Raw genomic sequence first — 25,587 nt, forward strand, 5'->3', positions numbered from 1 at the left:
AGCGGGGATTCGGACAGGACGCGGGGCCTGCGGGCGGTGCGTGAGCGGCCGGTGGCGGGAGCAGGAGCGCGAGCGCATTCTCTGCCTTTCCTGCGTTTCCTGCCCTTCGCGGAGCGCGGCGCTGCCTGGGTGGCTGAGGAGGAGGGAAGCGGGCCGGGGGCGATCACGGAGGGTGGGTGTGCGGCCGTTCATTGCGTATAAAATCTTCCGGCAGAAAAAAGGGAGGCGAAGCCTGCTTTTACGGATGAAGCGGTTCAGGATTTGCTGTACAGAATGACGGGGCTGAACCTGCAGAAGGTTTTCCGTCCAGTTCGGCAGGAGCTGAAGCCGCCCAAGTACCGGCTGCTGACGGAGGCTCAGCTGCAGGAGGTGCGCTGCGCAGCGGAGCCGCCCGCTGTGCGCTCCCGGCGCCGCCGCTCACGGGGCAGTTCCCGCTTCCCGCCTTTCTAACTTCTAATTGTGAAATCAATTCAACTCTTATCTGAAGGCCACAAGAAAAGCCATTGAGGAGGCTAAAGAAAAGCTGAGAATGCCGCCAGTGTTGGATGAACGAGAGCCCATTGATGATGTGTTAGCAGACGACAAAGTCCTCGAGGGAACTGAAACTGCGAAATACGTGTTTACAGATTTAACTTATGCCACTCCGCATCGTGTAAGTGACAATCCATCAATTTAAGAGCCGAGCAGCTGTGAATTTGGGCTTTAGTGCAGAAATAGAGGCGTTTCAGTTGTTGACTTCTGTCTGTTGATGATAAATCACAGCCCAGTGCTTAATAATAGAAAACACACGCACTGTTAATTTAGTGTGTATTGAATGTGTAAAGTCGGGCCAGCAGCAGCGTTAATTCCTTTCTCTGGGCTTAGTTAAGTTATTTGTTCCATTTTGCAGTGTAAGTGCATATAGTGTTGTGTTGTACCGTCAGATTAAGGTGTAAATGTATAATTTATAAAGGGAAAAATAATTCTATGCATACTAGCAGTCAAAAAAGACACTGTAATATTAGCATGATTTTGGTGTTGGAGCACTTAGTCAAACAGGAATCTGTTTACGTAGAGAATGCTGTGGGAGATAATGCTCTTTTTGATCTTCTTTTCAGGAACGTTTCATTGTAGTTAGAGAACCAAGTGGTGTATTACGTAAGGCAACCTGGGAAGAGCGAGACCGAATGATACAGATTTTCTTCCCCAAAGAAGGGCGCAGAGTTATTCCCCCAGTGTTATTTAAGGACGAACACCTCGGGGTAAGAACACCTTGGGATTGGAAACAGATTGTTTTTATTTTCTTGACTGTGCTGTGACAGTGAAGCTGTGCTGTTTGGACAGAGTAGTGGCTCTGAATAAGCCAGTTGGTTGGTAGGTTTTAATCTTCTTGAACAATTGCTTACCAGTGAAACTTGTTTAAATTGCTTAAAATAAAATTCTGAGTTGCAATCAGATAAATACTGGGTAATGTAAATATTCTCTCATACTGCAAGTAGATGTGTAATAGTTATGTGTGCTGTGTTGCCCAGAAGAGGAATGTTTTCATTGCCATTTAAATTTTGGATAGTTGCAATTGTGTAATATGTAACCTATGCCTGAATTTGAACTGTTTCAGACTGTGTTTCAGCAAGACCGTCATGAAGATATCCTTAACATGTGCATTGCTCAGTTTGAGCCAGATTCAGCTGACTATATCAGAGTAAGTTCACTTTTTTTTTTTTTTAAGTCAAAAAACATCAGGGAAGAAGTTTCAAGGTTTATTTTGTAAGCATAAATATTGTCTGGGGATCAGAGTTGTTCACGTGTGTTTTTCCCCCGTTCCCATGGATTACTTGTTATCTTTGCCGTGAGCTTTCTATTTTATTTATTTATTTATTTCAGAAAAGTGACCCATTTAAATATTTTTCCAACCATATAAAAAGAAGTACAGATACAGAAAATAGTCTTCTGGTATCCAACCAGAACTAATAGTAACTGTAACTGGCCACAACTAGAGTTGTGCTCCTTGAGTTGTCTTGACTACTATGCTAGGATTTGAAAAAACAGGTAGATAACATGCATCTGAGAGCACTGTGCACAAAATAAACTAATGCTTATGAGAAAAACTGGGTACAAAAATACACTTCCAACTGAAGGATGTCAATTTAGTAACTGTAAGTACTAATGAAGATATCAATTGTTATGTTGTTAAAAAGTTTTTCTATTGTATCTATTTAAGATTAACTAATTTCCCGAATCACTGTGAGCAGAACTTCCATTAATCACTGTTTCAAATAACTTTCTTTAACTTTCTCCATTAGCAACTCTTTGCTTTGACTTCATTGAAAAATAGATTGTAACTTGAGGGCAGTGCAATCAAGGTTCAGAGGTCATGTCCCTCCCTCCCAAAATTGCCAGTATGTGGGTTGCATTTAGTTTTTTCTTAACACACATCTATGTATGAGTTCTAAGAACTGGATTGTCCCAGTGTTACCCCAAATTAAAACAGTGTAAAACTTTGAAGTAGCACACTTGAGCTTGTGGCTTACTGCCACAGTTTAGAGAGGCCTAAAAATGGATCAAAAAATCTACGTGAAAAGTAAAGAGGAGGAACTGTCATGAAGCTCTGCTTATGCTATTGAAACTGAATTCTTTTCTGTATCTAGGTTCATCATCGAACGTATGATGACATTGAGAAACATGCAAAATACGATCTGCTCCGCTCAACAAGGCACTTTGGAGGCATGGTGTGGTACCTGGTAAACAGAAAGAAAACGGATGGCTTACTAATAGATATGATCAACAGAGACTTGTAAGTGGCATTTGTCATTTATTCTGTTTATCTAGACAAATAGAAAATGTAAAGGTCTGTTGTCTGAAAAGAAAAATGGCATTTCTGTAAGATGTCTGAAAGCTTCCATTTGCATGATATTTTAGACTAGCTGTAATTACTAGCTAGCTAGATTCTGAATGGAAATATCAACTACATTGCAGTCAAAGCGTTAAGATACCAAGGTAGGTGTCTGCAGAAATTAACCTCTTACAGTTGCTGAATTTTATGTTTTATGTACAGTTCCTTGTATTTTATGGCTTCTGAACAGTAGTAGATCAGGCTTAAACTGCAGTATGAATCAGTTTCTGTCTGTTAATTGCTGCATATGCTTCTGGTCTGCCTTCTCAGGAACAAGCTGCTATTACAGTAAATTATGGGCTGCCTATTTAGCTCTCTATTCTAATGACTGTGTATATGAAGTGAAAGTGTATGAAGGCCTGTCATGTGCAAGCACACTCAAATTATTTAGAAACAGTAATAGCTACAATTGAACCTTTATTTGTTTAGGCTGGATGATGCCACAAGTTTAATCACACTGTATCACATGCTTCATCCAGAATGTCAGTCAGCAAAAGAAGCTAAAGAAGGGAAACTTCATGGAATTGATCTGATCAAGGTACACTTTTCTATTTTAAGTAGTTACCTACAGAAGATAAGGCTTTTGAACACCAGAAGCCTAGTTGATAGCTTCCTGTAATGAACTAGAACTGCTGTATATTTTTTGAACTGTATAAAACAGTGTAATGATGGGGTAGAAATGGCTGATGAACCACTGGAATGATGAAATCTCACCGTGTACTCCGGTCCTAACTGTACATTAATCTTCATTCTGCCTTGCTTCTAGGTCTTTGTGAAAACTGAATCACAAAAAGAAGGCTATATACAATTGGCCCTCCAGGCATATCAAGAAGCGATGGCTACTTCTACAGCTTCATGAAATAAACAATAGTTTATCATTATTTTGAGCTGTTTGTAAACTTTCTTTGTACAGGATTCTACAGTAAATACCATGATAACTGTGCATGCTAAAAAACGTTTTGGTACATAATACGACTCACTAGAGAAACAGGCTTAGTTGCAGAAGTGCTATACATGAACTCTCTCTTGTCACGTTCTTTTCTACTTCAAGGTGATGTATGTTGAATAAACACTTGCCTGTAATTCAATTTACTTCTTGAAATACAGAAGAGAACAGGAATGGAATGTTTAAAAGGATTTATTGAACTGCACATTAAATGAAAACACTTCCACGTTCCATGGTTTAGAGCAGGCCTGTATCTTAAATTTCAACATACTCAAATTTTTTACAGTTGCAGGGTTTGCCCCTCTCCCTACGTCTACATGGTCCATCTTCTGTATAAAAATCAAGTTAATGTGGAGCACGTAGTCCACAGAACTTCATTCCTTTGTTTGGAGTAAGTAGTAGTTGAGTTGGTGATCTAGAACTCTGTTCAGTCATCTAAGATCTCTTCATCCAGATTGATATCTGTGGTATCAATATCCTCCAGGTCTAAGTTATCGAGGTCATCTTCCAAATCCAGAAGTGTCTGGGAATTAAGTCCAGATATACATGTTAGATAGCTGTTGTGATAGCAGATGTAGTTAGTATAATGCTATATGAGGTACTGAAACATTCAGCAACCTTAAGGCAGTCAAGTTGTGCATAAGACCTACAATAACCTACAGAAAGAAATGCCTTCTTGAATAAGAAAGTAGTTTGCAGTACTGCAACTTGGTATTATGTTCTGGGTTGTGACTCATTTGTTTCCTTGTAAGCCTACAAGGCTGTAGGAATTGTTCTACGTTACCATGTACAGTTTCTGCACACTACAGGAAGAGATCCACACAGTGTAATAAGTCTCAGGAGTGTGGTTCATACAAAGATAAAAAGTGACATGTGGTATACTTAAGTTCTTCATTCAGCCACTACAAAATCCTTCCCTTCCTAAGATATATTCCAGTACCTTTTGATCTCGTGGTGGAAGTAGATCAGAATTTTGCAGTACTGTATTCATCACTTCTGGTTTAGGAGATGGAACTGCTTCTTCTGTCTTTTTCTAATGAAAAAGATCGCTTAATTTTAACAAAAGTAAGTAAACAACATCCCCCCAAGCTTTGATGGCTGTCTTCTAAAATTTCCCTCAGTAATTCCAGAATCACATCTTCACAGTCATTAAGTTTTCTGGTCTCCAGAGGAGCCTACCGTGTTTGTTTCCCCCCACACCCTCCCCATTTAATTCAAAGCAGTTGTTAAAAAAAAAACAAACAAAAAACAAAACCAACCTTCAGTCTGTGTCAATTAATTTAAAGAACTTAAAACTGAAGAACATGGCAGGCCTTGTTTATAGCTTTGATGCAAGATAATTGTAAATTAACATGTTGTAGGTAACTTTCACAAAGTGAAAACGTTCACTTGGGTGATAAAACCATCAGTCTGAGCTACTTAACTACTAAAAATATTCTATTTCCAAATAATTAATCAGGACTCCTACTCTCTAACTTTTGAAGCAACAAATACAAAGCATTTGTAATTGCTGAGGTATGTAAGAGATTCAATTTTCCAGCTACTGAGCTTTCAGAGTGCTAGAAGCAGTTGAGCAGTAAGGGTTTTGATATGCAATTTTTCTTCAGGATGAATTCAGTGGCACTACTGTGATTACACACATGTACTTGAGTGAAGTTGTAACAGAACAAAAACATAAGCAGCCACACAAAGTAAATAATTCTGTAACAACTAATGAGTTCTCTTAGTCTACTTTTTTAGTCAAGAAGCCTGAGGCAGAAGAATGTGGATCTCAACTGCAGTGCTTGTAGTCAAGCCAGTAAGAGCAACAGTTCAATCATCGTGGTTGTAAGTTCTCCAGGGTAGATGTTGCTGTACAATAGAAGCACTTAGGTCATTTGGTGGTAACACTGACCTGAGATGCCATTATTCCTGATGGTTCAAAGCCTTTTGCTTCTTCAAGTAAGTTTCTTTCTTCATTTGGCTAAAATGCAGAAAGCACAGACATGTTAATGGAAAGTTTAAATAAGTAATTTCATCAACTTGCTTACAGCGGAATTTGCACAACTTCAAATTTTTCTCTTTTGGAGAAAAGAGGAACTCCCACTTCTTACTTACAGTGACAAGGGGGTATTCCTTGGCTGGCTGCAGGTCAGCAAGACTTTGTTTAACATATTCTTCAACAACAAAAGCTTCCTTTAATCCAGGGAAAAGATTTTCATATTCTGTAGGATCAGCAAGGGATTCAGCAGCTTTCTGGTTAACTTTAGAGAGACTCTCCCGCCACAGTTTAACAACCCTGGAGACAGAAATCAGATTCATTGTATAAAGCTAGTTTTGAACTATGAATAGTATCTGTGTATTCTTTAATGTTACCTTGAAACTTGGCTTGGCAAATAGGTCCGTGCAAGAAAAGCAGCTTCTGGGAGACGTCCAGTTTTAATCAAGAGTTCCAAACATGAGTCAAGCCTAACGATTTTAAAATAGAATTTTTATCAGTAAGTTTTCAAGTTTGACTTTTGCATTATAGCTGTTCAGTCTATGATGTCAGTAAATTAAAAGTGCCCGATTTTAAAAAGTAGGCATCATAAAACAGTTTTTCTGAAAGGGTACATGCTACTGTCTTTCTTCTTGAAATTAAGTTAGCTGTAGTTTACCATCTGGAAACCAGAGTTCTTGGTATTTCAGAAAGCCCAATGAGGACCATCTGAATTTCTCACTACTTACTTTCCCTGCAGGAAGTAGCTCATAAATGCAACGTTGTTCTTGCCATCTTTTTCTGCTCCTTCAGCTAATTTATTCACCATGTTAGCGTTTCCTGAGGCTGTAGCCAGCAGAAGTAGTCCTCCATAGTCTTGTGCATGGTGGAGACACTCCTGGGCTAGGCCAAACTGGCATTTACTAATGGCAAGTTCAGCAAGTTGCTTCCATTTCTGTTCTGACTGAAAGCACAAGGGGAGAGAGAAGAAAGAAAAAACAAAACCAAAGCTCGTATTTTTGAATACCATTAAAGATTTTTAAAGCATTCAATATAAATTCTAAGTTCACCTATTAAGATACTGTATCCCATCAGTATACTTGTCTTACTATTAAGATACAATGACTACTGCAGTTCGTTCTGCATGTACCACTGCCATGCTGTCACTACACAGCATGGACATTGCTTTGTCCTCTTCCTGTTGAATGAGGAATATTAACTTAGTCCTATCACTTCATTATTTTACAAAAGGAACAGTGAGATCAATTCTCTTAAAAATAGCTGTGGGACAAATCACTGCCTGTCAATCTTCCTAGAACATCAGAAATGATGCAAGTTTTTTAAGGCTGGAACAAAGACCCAGAGGCTTTAGGGCTGCCACTTCCCTCTGTTCAACACTGAAGATTAAGGCTTCGTTGTTGGTTGGAATGTCTTACTCTCCAGGGGTAAGCAGACAACATGCTTCTGTTCCCATCCCACAGCTCAGGCAGAGAAGCTTCAGTAAGGAAGTTGGAGGCATATTTACGGTGTTCACAGAGCTGTGCTGCATCTTCACACTGCCTTTTCTTACAGGGCCTCTAGGATTTATAGTCAGAATTATTACGAATCACCAGAAATTGTATGTTTACCTCGGCTTCTACTGCAAGCTGATAAGCAATTTTTAATTCTCCCAGCTGAAGAGCAAGTTCAAAACGATGCTCTGGATCTGTAGATACTGCAAGAGCTTGTTGTTTGAAGCCCTGAAGTAAATAAATAATCAAAATAATCCATCAGGTCAAACAGCATCCTAGATGTTTTAACAAAAGCCCTCTGAAGAAAAGATTACAGTGTTCCAAATAAGTACAGATGATTAAGACGACTCTACATTTACAGGAAGTTAGTGGCTTTTTCAGTTCTTTTTTTACTTAGCAAATTCAATTAGAAATAATCAGCTGATTACTTTTTTGATGTCTAAGAAATAGTTCTCTTGCCTGTTTTTCAAGAAAATGCGCAACTCTGGTTCTCTGCTCTTTTGGAATGGTGGGAAGAACTTTGTCAGCCATACCGAAGTCTCTTCTCATCACAGCAGTTTGATATTCAAGCACAGAGACCAGCAAAGAGTAGCTAACAATGTTTAGCTCTTTATCACCCAAATAAAGTCGGTTGTCCTTAGGAATATACCCCAAAAGATACATCGTCCTGAAACAAAACAAAGATTTTTCACCTTGGATAAGTTTACTATGAGGTACTACATAAAAAAATCCAATGGTAGCAAGAATATTTGCATCAACTTTTACTCTATAACCATGCTTTCATACAATGCTATTTATTCTATGCAAGATTACATTAATTGTCTCAGAACATTAGCATTATCAAGTACCAAAAGTAATTACAGCAGAGTAAGTGGGGGATTTACCTTGCCATAACTTCTACTGAAAAAACATTTAAGATATTCTTACAATCTAATGCAGCAACTTACCTGTCTAAATGGGCAATCGTGACAATTTCTCCTCCGACGTAGTAGTTGAGTCTGTTCACAGAGCTGGTGTAAATAAAGCAGTCGCCAACCCACAAGCCTGTTTTCACTATCTCCTGAATCTCACCAAGAACCTGCAAATTAAATTTAACCAACAAGCTACTCTGAGATAGCAGTAAGACTGCTGTGCTTTCAAATTAAATGTAACATTCTGTACTTCAACAGATACAAGGATAAGTTGCAAAAGAAGCTTCAGGTACAAACTAGAAGTTCTGTAATCTATGCCTTCAGTTTCACAAAAAATGTTGTAAAAAAAAAAAAATCTCTATCTCAATAATTACCTGAATTACAAATCCAGGAAGGAAATACCAAAGTAAGTGTTAAACAAGATAATTAAAACTTAGTAATGTTCTGTTAAAGACTAACTTTGCTATACTCTGGCAAGACTTGCTTCAGTGATCTCTGATCCCAGTCATATTCCATTTTTAAATACAGATACCTCAAATGCATCTTCAATTCCATCTTCAGTGACTCCTTTGTGTGTTTCTTGGGCAGATGCAACTTTTTCTGATAGATATTTCAGAATGAAGAATGACTCCTCTGTAGCAATGCAGACAAGCTCACCCGAGTCAGACCAGAAAATCTGTGTCATCAGAATCAATAATGGCATTGGTTTAGAGAGCCCAAGTTAAGGGAGAAAGTATGTTTTAGCTTTTATTTGTACAAACTCTCATAGCAGCCTTAGGAACCAAGAAGCCAACACAAAAGACTTTCTTCCCTTTCACTACAAGGCAGAGATAAACCTAGGATGTTGTTACTTTACGGTTGACAGCTTGGCTTCATTATAGAAAACAAAAATCAAGTCTAGTCAAAACTGAGTAAACACAGACATGTACACATAGATTCATATCTTCCTTTCAAAACTTACATGTTTGGGCTGAATTTCAATTCTGCGGATCAGTTCCGTGTTTTCCCAATCATAGAATGCCAAACCATTAACAGATCTAACTCCCAGCAAGAAGCCACCATAGATGCCTGCAAGAAAACGAAGGTTGAAGAATTTTGCATTATGCAGACTGTGCACGTGCATCAGTATGTGTATTCTAGAAGTAAATACTCACCTTCTGCTCCAAAATCAGGTTTGAACGATTTCTTCTCCTTGAAGTTTTTAAATATCTTTACAACACTGTTGCTCTCTCTGATTGCATATCTAGAGATTGCATCATAAAAAAATATTACTTGCCTGTTAAAGTAGCAAACTACTAAAATAGTAAACATCTACAGGAAAACCCCCTGCATTTATCTTCAAAAACTAGCAGAGAAAAGAAAAGGTACTATTTAAACATTTTCTAAGTTCATCATTCAAACCTTTTTTTTTTGCCTTCAGCCCAACTTAGCGTTTGTACAGACTGAAACATAACAGCAGCAAATTTAAGTTAATACAAAGGAAAAATCTGCAACACTTACTCTGACGAATCATGTGCCCATACGAACTCCTGTGCAGAACCAAAACTCTTGTTTCTCAAAGCCATAGCTGTGTAAATGATGTATTCGCCATCACCACACACTACAACAAACCTACAGCAAGACAAAGATGCAGCCTGTCAGACATGCACATTCAGTGCACTGGATCAAACACACAAATCACCTGAAGATATTAGAAGCCTGTACCACAATATAATTAATACAAATGCAGACAAAATTAAATAGGACAATTTTGTGTATTCCCAAACCCATCACATAATGGATTTTTTCTGCTTCATTTTGCTAGCTACTTGCTATCCTTTCTTGCTTCTGCTCTCCACTCTGCTGCATTTCTACTGTGTATCCCTTTACCTTTTTTTCCAAATTAGTTTATCTAATTAAAAAAACTGAGATGTAAGAGAAGAATTTGATTTGCTACTACTACATTATACATTTTGTTTGTATAATTCTTGCCCTATTTATGAAATGCAACTTGTTTGTTTAAAAAGTGAGCTATTATGCAGATGAAACACCTGTATGCCATAGGCTCTTGGTCACTAACCAGGACACATGCAATAAGATTTCCAGTATAAAAAAAACCAACAAAACAAAACGAAACCGATTTTTTTTTTCTGAAATCAATTACCGTCCATTAGGGTTGTGCTGAATTGTCTGAGGATATATTTCACAGCTCCCCATATCCTTCACAGCTAGTGGCAATCTTTCTCCATCTTTAATTTCAGCATCTCCCATAGCTTTCAAGTTGGCTTGCTGGACTTCTGAATGTTTAGCCCAAATAATTTTTCCATTTGCATCCATGGACATGGCTGGTTCTTCACGACCAAGCTAGGAAGCATAGCATAAGAACTTAGCAGATGGAGAAAATACAATTTTGATTTTCTTTTCAGTTCAACACATCTAGTGAAATATCCTGGCTTTACCTAAAAAAGGCAATTAAAATGCTAAATGATCAGTATTTTGTATATTATTACAATTTAGTTGCTCTTTGCACAGGACAGTGATGAATCACCTTCTCTCATTTCAAATAACTAATCGTACCTTAACAATGATGCTGCCTTCATCGTAGCCCAAAGCCACATTATTGGATCCTCTCAAACTGGCCACACACCACACTCTCTCCATCCCATAGTTGAGTGTACTTTCCAGGCGGTAGGTGCTTGAATGCCAAATGCGCACAGTTCCTAGAGAAAAAAGGAATACGTGCCTTACTGCTTTCCTCAGCGTAACACCATGAGATGTGTAGCCACACCACACCAAAATGTTCTCCCGTAGGTTCCTTGCCTATCCTTTACGTAGCAGAAAACAGACAATTACCATCTTCTGAGCCCGTGATTATGATAGGCAATTCAGGATGGAAGCTGACACAAGACACGTTCTGAGCATGTCCTTCCAGTGTTTGTACACATGTTTTATTCTGCAAAAAGAGTTGAAAGGACAGGTACAGATAATAAACAAGTTGCAACACTTTAACGTTCGTTTCTTAATAAATAAAATCCAAAAGTCTATCTGAAAGCACATTTTTTCTAGATTTCTTTCAGTAACATTTATTTCCAAGACACTGAAGTAGCAGCATTAAATATGTATTACATAATAATGATTGCACTGACTTAGTTTTCCATCAGGGAGAAAAAAATAATCTATTTTCCTTGACACAGTTTTCTGCTCTCTGTTTTCTGCTCACAAAATAGGCTTTCTCAGAACTAGGTAGTGCAACTAATAAAGACAGGCAGACAGCTGGGATTGCTTAAAAAAAAATCAGAGCAAAAAAACACCTGAATTCAATTATAGGTGAAGAAATGTCTAATATCTTCATCAAGGATATTTGTTCACAGCTATAAAACAAAAGTCTACTCTGCTTGAAGCAACTAGGAGTGGACTATCTAATTAATATATACAGCTTTATGTGGTAGTAAAGCTTTAAGCTCAGTTACATAACAATGTTCAGCCTGGAGAAGAGGAGGCTCAGGGGAGACCTCATTGCTCTCTTATAACTTCCTGAAGGGAGGTTGTAGTGAGCTGGGGGTCGGCCTCTTCTCTCGTGTCATTAGTGATAGGACCAGTGGGAATGGTTTCAAGCTACAGCAGGGGAGATTCAAGCTGGACATTAGGAAGTATTACTTTTCAGAAAGGGTGGTCAGGCACTGGAATGGACTGCCCAGGGAGGTGGTAGAGTCATCGACCCTGGGGGTGTTCAAGGAAAGACTGGATGCTGTGTTGAGGGACATGGTTTAGTGGGAGCTATTGGTAATAGGTGAACGGTTGGACTGGATGATCTTTTAGGTCTTTTCCAACCTTGGTGATTCTATGATTCTAATCACTGCTGTAGTGCATATTTTAATTAATACTACTAGCTTTAATTTCTGATCTTGGATTTAATTGTGGACACTACACTTTCAACCTGAAACTTCTATCTAACAAACTTCATCTTATCCTTCTGACCATTAATGCATTTGTACACAGGAAGAATTTTTGAGCTCTACTTTCCAGCAATTGTCTCTGGATTCAATTTGTTTCTTTCCTGTACAGCATTCAAATGAGGCAATAATGCAACTCATTTGATGACCCGTGAACTGTCAAGTACATGTGAGCATGCATACATGCATGAAAGTTAACACTATTAACAACACCTTAGCATCAAATTTAAGTAACCTCTAAGTTCATTTGTAGAATTCACAGCACGCTCTCTAAAGAGTTAACAACATCTGAAAAATGTATCATGAAACACTGTTCCCACTTTCATCTTTCTAAGGAAGGAAGAGGTGTTGATGTTTTCAAGTCCTTTTCCTTTTTACAATTTCATGATTTTGCTGTGGCAAAATCTATGCAATAGCTTGCAGAAAGCTGAACACACACCTGGTAGTCCCAGATCTTAACCAACCGGTCATCTGCCCCCGAAATGAGATACGGCTTGTCTCCTCCGCTGTAGTAGTCAATGCAGTTCACCCCTTTCTCGTGGCCTTCCAGAGTAAAGTTGGGTGAAGAGGAGCCAAGCTGCCACACCTTTCCAGGGGAAAAAAAAAAAAAAAAGACATCAAAAATCCCCATGTAAGTTTTGATCTTCTCTCATCTAAGCCAACCTTGCCAAACAGTTTGTATTCTAATACAGTCAGCAGTCAGGCTGTAGACGCACTGACATTTTCCCACAATCACTGCATCACAGCAATATTTATACACATCTCGTCTCAACACCTGAAGAGAGATAAAATCAAAACTGTCTTTTTACAGCCAGTATACTGCTAATTTATAGGGAACTTGAGGAACTCTTACTCTCCAGCTGGTTGTAAACCTAGTCCCAGATACTCAGTAATAGCTTCACAGCAAATGAAGCTCAGAGTCTGCTGTCAGAAGACTGAAGACACTTCTGGATTCAGTTTAAAAGACTTGAAGCAAATGACTACAAATAATGGGAGAAAATTTTTTTTATTTTTATTTTTTAAATGCACACAGTTAAAGGCTTTACCCACTGTATGTATATGTAGGTTCAATTCTCCTGACTACATATAAGCAGTATAACCATAACCCTCACCAACCAAAATACACATCTTCATACAATAAAAATTCTATTAATGACCTACTTTTAAGAATTTTAACCCACTGTTCTCATTAATGGTTTGCATGTTCCTTCTGATTACTATTTAATAACTAAAAGAAAAAAAACAAAAACCAAAAAACCAAAAAACCCACACCAACAGAATCCCCTACCTTGATTGTCCTATCCAAAGAGGCACTGGCAAACTGATTATTATCTTTTGGATTTATGACGATCTGCATGACATAATGGGTATGTCCTTCAAACACTTGAGAACAAGACCATTTTTTATCCCAGTCCCAGAGTTTAATAAGCATGTCATCTGAGGAAAAAAAAAAAACAATAAAAAATACAAGCTTCAGTTAGTTCAACATCTTCTGAAATAATATAATTGGTAGTCACTTCAAGTTAAAGGTTCCTTCGTGTCTTCTCCTTCAAAGGAGGCAATGCTAATTCTCAAGATAAATATTTTCTCAATCTGTAAAATTACTGTTCTTTCCTTACAGGAAGACCACAGGGAATACAAGTTTCTCTAAAAGATTCTCTAGTAGTATGGTTATAAAACTAAGAAATGAGCCTGCCCAGATCACATAAATATACAATTTCTGTTCAGAAAATGAATCCGTCTTACAGGGATTAATAATTTAATACCTTAATATCAATTCTTAATCTTAAAATAACGGACAGATCTTAAAGAATTAAACCTGTGCTCTCCTCTTCGGCACCTACTGTAATGATCATTAAGGAATAGGAAGCAGAATCAACCAGGCTGTCTTCCTGATATCTTTATTTCAAGCATATTATCTTCAGCAGAAATAGCTATGATGCTTCCAACATAAAACGTTCACTATGTTCTAGCAGTGCTCAGGCTGTATCAGCAACATTTCCAGGAATTAAAAGGGTATTACCAACATTTCCAGGAATTAAAAGGACTGAAAAAATGAAGTATATACTCTTGGGAAAGATTTGTTGGGATACTGTGATTTTCCATTCCTACATAGCATAGATCAGCTCAAATAACAGAATTCTGTAGTATGCTGGAAAAACAGGTGAGAGTTACCTTCTGCTTCAATTCAGATTGTTAGCTGAAATACATTAGTATTTAAAAAAAAAAAAGGCGCTTCAGTGAAGCAAACTCTAGAAAGGTAACTAATTATCACCTATGTGAACTTCTTACTGAGCAGTTATTAAGCAACAAGATTCTGAGGTCTTGTTTGGCAAGAACATAAGCTATAATATTTTCAATTCTAAGTAGAATTGATATTCCATTAAAAATATGAACATACCTGGCAGAGAAATAACAATTGACAGGCTAGCTACTTGCTCAAGAATTTCTGCTTAGCAGAAAACTGAAAAAACATGCAATTCCTAACTAGTCAGAACCCTAGAAATGGTTGATGAAAAACATATCAAAATATATCAAAAAACTCTTACCGCTGCTTGTCAGTATGAAAGGCTGTGTGGGATGTACAGCAATACAACGAATGTAATCTGAATGTGCTTCAAACATGTGCACTCTTTCCAGGGTGTTGTAATTAAAAACTCTGATTTGCATGTCATCCTGTGAAAGAGATTAGAATAAAAAATTCTAACAGCACTTTCCATATAATACACCGCAACACACTGTAGAGTAGCTAGACAGAACATTCCACTATTAAAGAATCTCTTACAATGATATGTTCAAGAAAAATTATTTTCTGCATCTACCTAAATGAAACAAATTATTACTTGGCTCAGAAGTCTATAAATTACCCAGTATTATACCAATATTATAAAATAAACTTCAGCTAAAAATTCATTTTAAAAAGATGCACTTTGAATGATCTTTTGATTTAAAATGAAGTGCTTTGAAAGTTATTAATGCCTAACATGAAAATGAAAAGCAGGGTTCTCGCACTAAAACAAATGGAAAATTGATGTCAACTTGATTATTTTTCAGCTGGGAAGGACGTGAACAAAAGAAAAGGTATCTTTATTTCAGATACAGCATTCCCAAATCTTTACCTAGGTGTAGAATTTAGCACAACATTACTTGTTCTATCCAATCTATTTTCTCTTCCACCCTTTTCTTCTCTCATATACATTTGTTTAAGAAAAAACATCTACAGAAAACAACTGTCAGAATGGCAGAGAAGAACATGCACACCTTTGAAATCAGGCTAACATGAACATCCAATATGAAGAATAAGCAATATATTACATCACATTTTCACAGTTACTTTGAGAAAGACTTGGCCCTATTTCTAAAAGCAGCTTTGCCTTTTCCTCACTATTTCTTTGCCACTGCTTGCAGCCTCCCCTGGGAAAGCTAAGACCAATACAGCTGCACAATAAATCAGACTGAGGAATTGATCCAGGTGAAATTAAATTGATAAGAATACATATTAACTTCCTATGCAGCTTTTTGAACTCCTGTGCTGACAGAGGAGAGGCAGTGTTGTACCTCTAGGGAAATAGCACTGAGTTACTGTTGCTTTAACTAACTGTGTCATGGCAGCACAAGACAGCGAAAGGACAAGAAATTGTATTTACTGTGTGTATAGTGCAGAAGACTAGAAAGAAAAATCGTAGGCAATATTTTAGGCATCACTTCAACTTAGTGAAACTTTATCATAGAAAACTCTGACTTTCCAACAGATTACCCATGCCTTCCACGTACAGCTTTCAATGACCAATCTGAAGGCCGAAGCAGGAACAGTCTGCTGATCCCTTCAGGACACACCACACCAAGACACTGTTCCTGTCCTGACACACATCTCCTAATTCAATTTGCCGTAACAATTATATGGTTTGGACACCAGATTAAGAACTGATCAATGTTCATTACTTCAAGAAAAACGCGTTGTAAAGTTTAGAATAAAACTATTCAATGAGTTTGCTTTGCAAGGAATAAAATGAGAGTATTTTCCTAGAGGGGAACAAAATTCTTAAAAAGTTTGAGTATAACCAGGAAGGAAAGTAGAAAGCAGCTTTTAATTCATCTTACCTTGAAAAATTAATAGTTTCAGCTTTGTTAAAGCAGCACTACAACTATTTAGTCAAAATTGTATGCTAACTGCACTTCAGTTGACAGCTGAAGTTGAATATAGACCCAAGTTGCAATAGATATTAGAGTTAGCCACAAATTAGATTGTTCTCCTCTGAAATGAAAAATTTAAGTTTCTAAGTTAAAAGGAAAAAAATTACTGGAGAAGTGTAATGAAGCATTCCTTTCTCTCTTGCACATTAATGCTGAATCATTTTTATGTGATGTATAAAAGAACGGCATGAAAACAAATTAAGAGAAATTATTACTGCATATAGAAATCAAAAGAAGACGACAACTTACAGCTCCTGTAACAACCCAGTTCTTCCTTGCCACAAATTTGGCAGCTCTCACTGGTAGGTCACATACTTCAAAAGTCTTCACTAAAGTCTAAAAATAAAAATAATATGTTTACAGCACTGGAAAAAATAACAGCTTTGAAATTAGCTTTTCTTAACAGTGTTCAATACATAGTCACTGACAACTCCCCAAGGGATACTACAGCACAGCACGGACATGTTAAAGCAGCATCTGTATCCAAGAAGATATTTATCTATGTGCTCACCTTATTTCCCATTCAATCCCTTCAGACACCACTCATACCTCCAAATCATTTCTAAATCTGCTGCCCAATTTCAGCCATACCTGACAGAGAAGCAGAGGTCTAGCACTTCCTTCAACCTTCATAATTACACATTGCAAGTACAGAGGAGATTATTTTTGTATTCTTGAAACTAGATGTGTAGGAAATGAAGCATCATTAGAGCTATGCTCAAGATAATACTTGCCTATTATTACTGTGACTCTTGCATACAAGTAACGGAGAGCACAATCAATTTGTAGCAGCATTTTCAGATTTTTCTTGTATATCTGGTGTTGAAAGTTAGAATTTATATACTGGTTGGTTTTGAAAAGATCACAGTAAAAGAAAGCCAAAGTTATCACCTGTGTTTCGTGGTTCCAAACGCACACACTGCCGTTGTAGAGACTTGCCAGCATCCATGGCTCTGTGGGGTGCAGGTCCACACTTTTCACCCGGTCAGACCGGGCTGTCAGCTTTCGCTTGATATCAAGTCGGAGAGGCTAGAGGTGAGAAAAATGGAGTACGCTGTGTTATTCCAGAATAAAACAGCCATAAAAGCGTGCTGGAGGAAGGAAAGGCAAAATTAGCCCCTTAAATAAACAGGGTTAATCTTGTTTTACGTCAAATAGAAGACTGCTCTTTTCTGTCCATCTGCCTTTGCTTTTGTCTGGGGGGCAGAGGTTTCTGGAAGCATCACATCCCTACCAGGGGGCCTGCTCCATCTACCTTCGTGAGCTCGCAGTATTTCCATACTGTAAATGGCATCTCCAGCACAAAGAGGCTCTGCACAGCTCCATACACATTTCCACGGTGTCCCTGACCTACTGAAGGAAAGCAAAGGGACCTCCCTTCCAGTGCAAGTGACTAAAAATGAATCTTCTTTCTGTTTCACTCGAGAAAAACCAAACTTGTGGAGAAACCAGCTGTCGTCTCAGAGAAATTTTGTGCATCACAGAGGTAGCGCTAAAATCGTGAAGAGAAACACAGCTTAGAGCAGAACACGCTGCTACAAGAACTGAGGGGAGATACAAGTTTAAGCGCTTCCATTACAAAGGAGGCTCCGACGTTCCACTTCAATCACCAGCAAAGCGATTATCCGAGACGTGCCAAGCACCACAACGCTCTCGGCCACCCGCAGCCCGGTGCCGCCGTGCCCACAGGCCCTCGGCGCTGCGCTGTCACAGGGCCGGCCGCAGCCCAGGACCGCTCCACGAACGCTCCCCCACAACAACTCGGGCGCTGCCCACCAGGTCACCTCCGCTGCTGCATCCCTCTAACACCGCGTCACACGGCCCACTCCGCTCTTCGCGGACGCCGCGCTCCCGCACTCACTCACCATGGCGCGGCGTCACCCCGCAGGAGCCCCGCTGCTGAGGTGTCCCAGGCCCGGCAGCCCGCACCCTCCGACGTGGAGCTTCCGGACGCGTTGTTCTCGCGAGAGCTGAACATCGCGCTCCCGGGCTTCGCGAGAGCGGGAGCCCCGTGGGATGCCGGGACTTGTAGTACGTGCCGCCTCTACTGCGCCTCGCGGGGCGTGCTGGGAGTTGTAGTAACCGGGCGCGTGAGCGCGCGCTGCCACCTCAGGAAGGCGGTAACGGTTGTAACGGTGTTAACGGTTATCACGCTTGGCGGGAACGGACACGGGACCCGCGCCATCCCCGGCAACACCGTTCTGTGTGACTTTGTACCTCATAATCCGATGGTAGCTGTGGAAAGGCGCGGGGCTCTGCCCGCTTTATGTGACTGAGGGCAGTCGGTGGTGCTCCGTGATCTGCTGCTGTAACGGCAGCGCCGCTCAGAGCGGTGTGCCCTTGTGGGTGTGAAATGCAGTGGGACACATTTCTCCTCCGGTTGTTTTTTGTTGCCTGGTGCTACAGCTAATGCAAGCCCCAGTACAGCCGTGCAATCATAGAACGTTCCGAGTTGGAAGCAACCCAAAAGGATCACTGCGGCCAGCCTCGGCTCCACACAGCACCGCGGTGAAACAGCTGTGCTTCGTGCGCCCCAGGCTGCAGGCGGCCCTTTAAGCACCAGGACAGCCATCTTCTAGAACCTAACAGAAACACTGCTGCATTTCAGGAAGCGCCGTTATTGAGAAAAGTTCTAGCGTTGCTGCCAAGTTAAAGTTCCATCTTTAATTAAACATTGCAACCCTCAGTTTAGCTCTAGAAAGGAGGGGAATAACACAAAATATATCCGTTGGGATCCAGTTAAAGAAAATACTTCTTTTGATACAAATGTGCACTTGGAGATTAGGAGCCCTGTGTGCTTCATTTGACAAAACAGTGGGAAGGATTACATTGCCCTGCAGTGTTTACAGTTTGAAGGACATAAACAAACAAAAGGATGACAAAGAGATTACTTCAGCTCTTGTTGCTTTTACTGCAAGGGAGCAAAGACAGAAAGACACTGGAAATTAGAAAAATACGAGCTCAGTGGAAACATGATAAGAGATGCCTGAAGCGAGGAAAGGGGCACAGTGTCAGCTATTATCGGTGAGTTTAGACTTTTTGCTTCCACTTAAGGCTTTCTTTTCACTTTATTTTTGTTATACTAATGATTGTGGAATAATGTTTAAAACCCTTGAGTTTCAGTATGTAGAAGACAATTAAGAATTTAAGATTTTAGAGTGTAATTAATGATTTTTAAGGAGGAGAGGTGCTTGGAACTGGATGGAACCCTGTAAGAAGTGCTGGGGAAAGATACCACTGTTAGAGAATGTAGGTAATGAGAGAATGGGGAATGAACAATATGCATATATTTTTCCTTGAAAAAACTCAACAAGGTCCTGATGAGAGATGAGAGCATTGCAGGGGTATCAAAGAGAGTAAGGAAAGTATGTGAAAGATGAAGGAATAGAATTAATCAAGAAAATAGTGGGGAAAGGACGAAATTAACTTGATGTTAGTTTCTCCTAGGAAGTTGTAATAATAGAAAAACTAAAGTGCAAGTAAAAAGACATGGGCTATAAGCCAAGGCTGACCTTGCAGAAAGAGAGCAGCAACGAAATAAAACCCAAACAAACAGTTCCGTGTGTAAAGGATGAGAACATTTCTCACAATTGCTAGACATAATGGTACCACTTTTTAATCAAGAAAAAGTGCTCCACAAATTGTTGGGAATTGAGTGGGTATACAGAGAAAATATGATCATGTATGTGTTTTCCTTTCACATTTTTTGCTATATATCTTGTACCAGACACTGTTTCAGTTATATATAAAGTAGGTGAAACCATGGGCTGTCTCTAAGAAGACAGTCAATACAAAGACACTAAATAAAACAGTAATCTCCAGTTTGAGTTCTTTATGCTACTCTATGGCTATTTTTATTGCCAGCTTACTGAGAGAGATCCTTCTGGGGAAAAAAAAAGTAAACTAGACATTTTCTTAGAGAGTAACAGAGCAGAGGAAACTGCTTCTTGTGGTTATTGCCCTGTTCCACCATTCCTCCTTGCCCCACTCATACTCCCGCCTGCTTAGCTATGCAATAATACTGCAGTTTTCTCTGAGCAACATACCTATGTGCTGGCCACTACGACTGTTTTCTCCTGGGCCTGAAAAAAGTTCTAGCATTTTCTTTAGCTTGCAGGAAGTGCACAGTCTTGGATTTATTCACCTGCCATTATTTGGTATCTTTAAGTCCATGGTCAGGGAAGAGGAGGAGGAATGATGTGCAGCATGTGAGGAAATGGCTACATATCAGTGGAGCACAATGTAGGCCTTGCTTCCTTAAGAAGGTAGAATAAAGCTGTATAGGAGCAATTACAATGCAGCGTCTGGTACCATCCTACAGCTGCCTTCTTGTTAGAAGCACAAGTGGTGGTTCTGTGAGGTGTGGGTATGTATGTGTACTGAGGTGTATAATGAAGGAACTGGTTACATGGCATTACAGGACACGTTCCTTGTACTTGTAAAGCTACTCTGAAATCTCAGGAAAGCCTCAGCGCAAACATTAAAAAGATTCTTTTTTCAAATTAAAAAAAAAAAATGTGTTCTGTACAACCAGCTAAGTGCTGGTAGTTGAAGCAATTGCATTCTGACACAATTTACTCTGTAAAACTAAAAAACAAAAACAAAAAAACCCCAAAATTAAAAAAAAGTACTAGTGGATTTTTCCATGTTTTTGCAATAGGAGAATTAGGTAGAAACACTGAATCTATAATGGAGATGCTTATGAAGACACAACTGTTGTCCAAAGGAAGCAGCTATTGTACTGCATGCTAGTCTTTAGGAGGCTCTTGCTTCTCAGGATAACCAGTCTGTTTGCTTTACAGGTACCTCAGCTTAGATCCTTTTGACTATGAAATTATTGTTGAATTTGTATGTCAGTAAAATGTTTTCTGGGAACAGGATAGACCATTTCAAGATAGAAAATTGCACATTATTGATATTCCAAAGAAAAAGATCAAAGCATTTTGGAGTACTGGTTGTTGTTGTTGAGTACCTGTTGTCTCAGGTAAGACCTAGAGGTCTGGAGTAGAGCCACATCCATGCGGCTCACCTAATATGCTTGGAAATTTGCATTCAGGTGAATATCTAGCAGGTCCTTAGCTAGGTCCAAACCTGGTGTAATAGATACAATGTGACGTTGCTTGTTACAGTCAGCAGCTCTGTCCAGAGGGGTCAGTATTTCTGTGCCTTGATGGTTCTATTCCGGACGCTACCATTGCTATGTAAATTCTCCTTTGTTTTCTCATGGGGATTTTTAGCACCTCCCAGGCTCACTGCATTTCTTTTTGGATCCCAGATTGCAAGCATGTCTGAGCTGGACTATTTCATTATCTTGAGGTAGCATTATGAATTGCTTATTTATTCTCCAAGTATTCTGTGAGTTATTTTGTAACTGAAATCACTTTATTATTCTTACTAGGTCCTTTCTTTTTGAATGTAGAACAGCTTTTATATATTTAGGTCAACTCTATAGGACTGCAAAGTACCTATTTCATATACAAAATTAATGTGAAGTCTCGTTCATTGCCAAGAGTTAATAGTGGCAGTGCAGTGAACTGAAGTAAAACTCATTGCAGCCTTAACTTGGAAGATGGTAAAGATTGATGGAACACAGTGGGTTTAAAGAAAATGTGTTGTTAATGTGGAGGTGACAGAGCTGTGAGACAAAGCCCTCTGTAGATCTACTTAAAAGCATCCTATACTGTACTGCTTCATTTTGTTACCAGTCAGGGGATATGGCATCTTGGAAATGTGCTCCTTGGGATACAAACCTGACTCATGTATGGAGATCAGATTGTTAAACTCGTGAAGATAATAAGGAACTAAGATACTAGTAAAGAAATCAGAACTTTCAACAGAACTGTTAAGAATGCAGCATTCATATTAGAAAAATAATCCCATCCTCTCCATATTAATTTCATCTGATAGTGCATAAACAGAGTTCAAAAAATAGCTATTGTTTCAAATAGGATCATTATGTAGTGCCCACAAAGCAAACAGAGACTGCAGTACATAAAGAGGGGTCTGGGAATTTTATATTTGAAGTCACCTAAAATGATATCACATGACACCTTTTTTACCTGCCTTTCAACCTAAAATTCTGCCAAACTTCAGAATGTGGGCTTAGATGTTTTTGCATGAACTCATCTGAACAAGGCACCTATGTCAGCTTGTATTTTCAAGTTTCAATAGAATGGATCAGCTCTTGTTTAAAAGGTACTAAAGGAGCAAAAAAAATGCTCCTTCCTTAAATCAGGAGCAGGATAATCATCAATATTTTTAGCAGCTTGTAATTTAAGCAGACTGATTTAAAACAGAAAATGCAAGGGATTAATGGTGGTAGTGTACTCGTGGTAATAATGTGAGGAGAGGTTTCTATAAACAAGGAACACTGACAAAATTCAGGTTATTAATGAGAGTAAATGGAACTGTTGTGCATAACATAGAGATACAAGTTCTTACCCTCTTGTTCTACTGCTGCTTTGGGTAAATTGATTCATTAGATAAGTGCTATCTCTGTGTCATTTATGTAATCACTTACAGAGAAGGATCTTGATTGACCCTCTAGTACTTCTGATTTATTAACACTTAGTTCTTCACATTTTATGTTCTGGAGGCCATAGTCACAATTTGGGCATGATTCCACTTCCATTAAGATCAGTGGCAAAAGGGCAGGCCTTGAAAACACAGAAGTAAAATGCAGCAATTTATATCCTCTCAGGTGTTCCAAGTTTAGAGCATGTAATTTTTTTTTTTTTTAAATCAGTTTACCACACTTTCCACTACAGCTGAATATTGGTATTAATGTTCTTTTCTTTTTTTTTTTTTTCCCTCTTTTGAATTCTGAGGCCTCATAAACTTATTCAATTTTCTCTGCTTTTCATTAAACCTATCTGTCAAAGCATTTCAAAGATCGGATTCAGCAAGCGGTTGAATTTGCCCTGAATACAGTCTTGAGACAACACAATTTTTCTTCTCCTCTAGGGGATATCAGTCTCATAGCCAATTTAAAATTTCAGGCTACTTCAGGCTATATTTTGAAATTTCAATGATATTAGTGAACAGAAATACCATTTTGTTTTCACTTTTAATTGCTATTACATATTATTACCTTATCACTGATAACTGTGGGGTTGGAACATGTCAAGCAAATGTTTCAGCATAGGATGTTTCACAAGGTTGCACAGACTGTTATTGAATAGTTTTACAAGTCATCAGAACCATCTGTTGCTCCAGCACTGGCAAGTGGAAAATGCCACATTTGCTTTCTGTTAATGCTAGTCAAGATTGACATGGAGTTAAGCAATAGTAAAAGAGGAAGAAAAGCACTATGGACACTCAGACAGAGTGAAAGGTTAGTGGCCAGTCTTTAGTAATTGACTATAGCCTTGGAAAGAACAAAGTTGTTTGTGTTCTGTGGATCAGGCAGATTTGTGTTTTCTGGATGCAAAGATAAGGTCTCAGTCCCTGATGTAACAGCTGTGTTCACAAGGTATAAATAATACTGAACCAAACTCTCAGATCGTGCTTTCACTGAGCTAAAATGAGCCACCATACTAATATCTTAAATATCCTACATTGCTGTCTATTTCAAACGGAAAGGAATGCTGTCAAAACCAACCTAATGGGACTGCAGTGATGTAAAGCAGAAAATAATTTTTCAGTTGTTCATTTTCTTAACAAACAAAGGGAAGGAAATTGAGGTTAAACATTAGCTATCACTCTCACTACTACAGTTCTGATGCTTCAGCGCTCATCCCACATGACCCAATGTTCTGCTGCAAACGATCTTTTGTTTTATGATTTCGTAGCAGTTGTTTCATCACAGCACTAGAGGCTGCAATGCAGATAAGGCTTGTGCTGTGGTAGGCATGTCAGACCCAAACACTACTGCTAGGTTTTGTTTTCAAGTCACACTCATTTACACAGGGTGTCAGAGCAAGCTTCTAGAAACCCAAAATGTGACCATAATCCAATAGTCATACTTTTAAGGTGTACCTCTCAAATAAAAAGCAGCTCTGTCAGCAGGTGTTGGGTTTTCTTTTCCCCATTAGTTGTAACATGTAGGTTTTGTTCAGGAAAGGATACGAGCTCTCAATCTTTGCAGTTTGAGCTGCCTAGTTAGATGTTTTCTCAGCTTGTGTTGCAGTTCAGTTAGCAGTCACAGCACTGTCTGGCATTTCTGTAGCACTGAAGTGCAGCACAGTCTTTTTGTCACAGCAGCACAGTAACCAGTTATCTATGTATGACAGCAGGCAGTGATGAAAGCTGTATTAGATTTTATCCTTGTGCTATAATAATCTCAAATAATGTACTGCCAGAGGCACTTTTAACAACATACTTACATACACAAGTCCAGTACAAGCTCTGTTTCTTTTCCTGTTTCTGATAGAACCCAAATTGTTAAACGTTTCCATGGGCAGAGGCATGGTTACATGTGTAATTCAGTATTAGCAGTGTGTGCTGTGTTTCCTTTTCATCCAGTCTGAGGAGTGCAAGTTATCACAACCATCTCCATCTGGTGGCTTTACTTTTTAAGTCAGACTGTACCAAGTCATACTTTTAGCTTTTGTGTCTCTTGTTCAGTCTCTGACAACATATTACATGAATGGAACGCGATTTGTGATTTGCAGACTTTATGGTGTTCTGGACAAATCCTCTTGCAAAGAAGAGGTGCTCAAACTGTTGAGTGAGCATCAATGTAAAACCATGGCTTAGGCTTTTAATTCCGAGTGTCTCTGGTTCAACTTTTCTCTTGTTAGCTAGAGAAATGCTTTGATATATGCTCCAGTAATGGTAATGATGAGAAACAAGCAGGTTTCAATAGCTTGGTATTTTTTAACAGCATGAATCTTGTATCCAACATTCAAGTGCATACACAGGCAGGTGCTTATTGAAAGCAGTGGTTAGGTGCTGTATATGTGTATTAGTGCAAACATTTTGGTAAAAGCGTGCATTAAAAGCAGCATGGATCATTTTAAATGTTAAAAAGGTAAACTGCTTTTATCTGACTAGACTGTTAGCAGACAAATGATAACCATCTGATGTCTATCTTAATTTTCTGGATTAGTTTTTTGTTCTATTAGTCCCATAAGTGTTGTCTAGTTGGGAAAGCTAATGATTAAATACTTCACAATTCTTGAATATTTTGTTTGCAAACAGATTCTTATTGCAATAACAAATGATTCATTTCGCAGCTTCATCTTAGTATTTCTCTTACATCGTGGCAGCATGGCTTGTCTGATTCTACTGTGGGTTGATAAAGTACCCAAACCCAGAAACTTG

The 25,587-nt window shown here is 38.9% G+C and overlaps 2 protein-coding genes across 2 annotated transcripts in view; one reads left to right on the plus strand and one right to left on the minus strand.

Moving 5' to 3' along the window:
• MRPS22 (mitochondrial ribosomal protein S22) overlaps positions 1 to 3,753 on the plus strand; it is a 7,027-nt gene extending 3,274 nt beyond the window's left edge. The window contains exons 3-10 of the mRNA XM_010716680.1: positions 3 to 36; positions 215 to 369; positions 488 to 652; positions 1,098 to 1,241; positions 1,598 to 1,681; positions 2,628 to 2,773; positions 3,302 to 3,410; positions 3,639 to 3,753. Coding sequence (XP_010714982.1) covers positions 3 to 36; positions 215 to 369; positions 488 to 652; positions 1,098 to 1,241; positions 1,598 to 1,681; positions 2,628 to 2,773; positions 3,302 to 3,410; positions 3,639 to 3,731 — 930 coding nt within the window. The 3' untranslated portion in view covers positions 3,732 to 3,753. The remainder of the gene's footprint in view (positions 1 to 2; positions 37 to 214; positions 370 to 487; positions 653 to 1,097; positions 1,242 to 1,597; positions 1,682 to 2,627; positions 2,774 to 3,301; positions 3,411 to 3,638) is intronic.
• A 239-nt stretch (positions 3,754 to 3,992) lies between these two features.
• On the minus strand, positions 3,993 to 18,278 carry COPB2 (COPI coat complex subunit beta 2). The gene is made up of 22 exons (XM_003209050.4): positions 18,189 to 18,278; positions 17,215 to 17,352; positions 16,573 to 16,659; positions 14,679 to 14,805; positions 13,418 to 13,566; positions 12,569 to 12,715; positions 11,030 to 11,129; positions 10,754 to 10,896; positions 10,341 to 10,540; positions 9,698 to 9,808; positions 9,352 to 9,440; positions 9,159 to 9,265; positions 8,730 to 8,873; positions 8,234 to 8,364; positions 7,746 to 7,953; positions 7,404 to 7,514; positions 6,525 to 6,739; positions 6,174 to 6,266; positions 5,916 to 6,096; positions 5,713 to 5,781; positions 4,759 to 4,851; positions 3,993 to 4,341 (listed from the first exon to the last, which is right to left on the minus strand). The coding sequence occupies exons 1-22, from the start codon at positions 18,189 to 18,191 to the stop codon at positions 4,246 to 4,248; spliced, it is 2,742 nt and encodes a 913-aa protein (XP_003209098.2). The 5' UTR covers positions 18,192 to 18,278; the 3' UTR covers positions 3,993 to 4,245.
• Positions 18,279 to 25,587: the final 7,309 nt, after the last annotated feature.

The sequence above is a fragment of the Meleagris gallopavo genome, chromosome 11 (genome assembly GCF_000146605.3).
Source record: "Meleagris gallopavo isolate NT-WF06-2002-E0010 breed Aviagen turkey brand Nicholas breeding stock chromosome 11, Turkey_5.1, whole genome shotgun sequence".
Taxonomy (NCBI): Eukaryota; Metazoa; Chordata; class Aves; order Galliformes; family Phasianidae; genus Meleagris; species Meleagris gallopavo.

Coding starts and splice junctions, on each gene's coding strand:
- COPB2 (XM_003209050.4), bottom strand. Junction 16,660..17,214: donor TTTGGAACCACGAAACACAG/GTGATAACTTTG, acceptor TTTTATTTTTAG/ACTTTAGTGAAGACTTTTGA. Junction 4,342..4,758: donor TTCCACCACGAGATCAAAAG/GTACTGGAATAT, acceptor CTTAATTCCCAG/ACACTTCTGGATTTGGAAGA.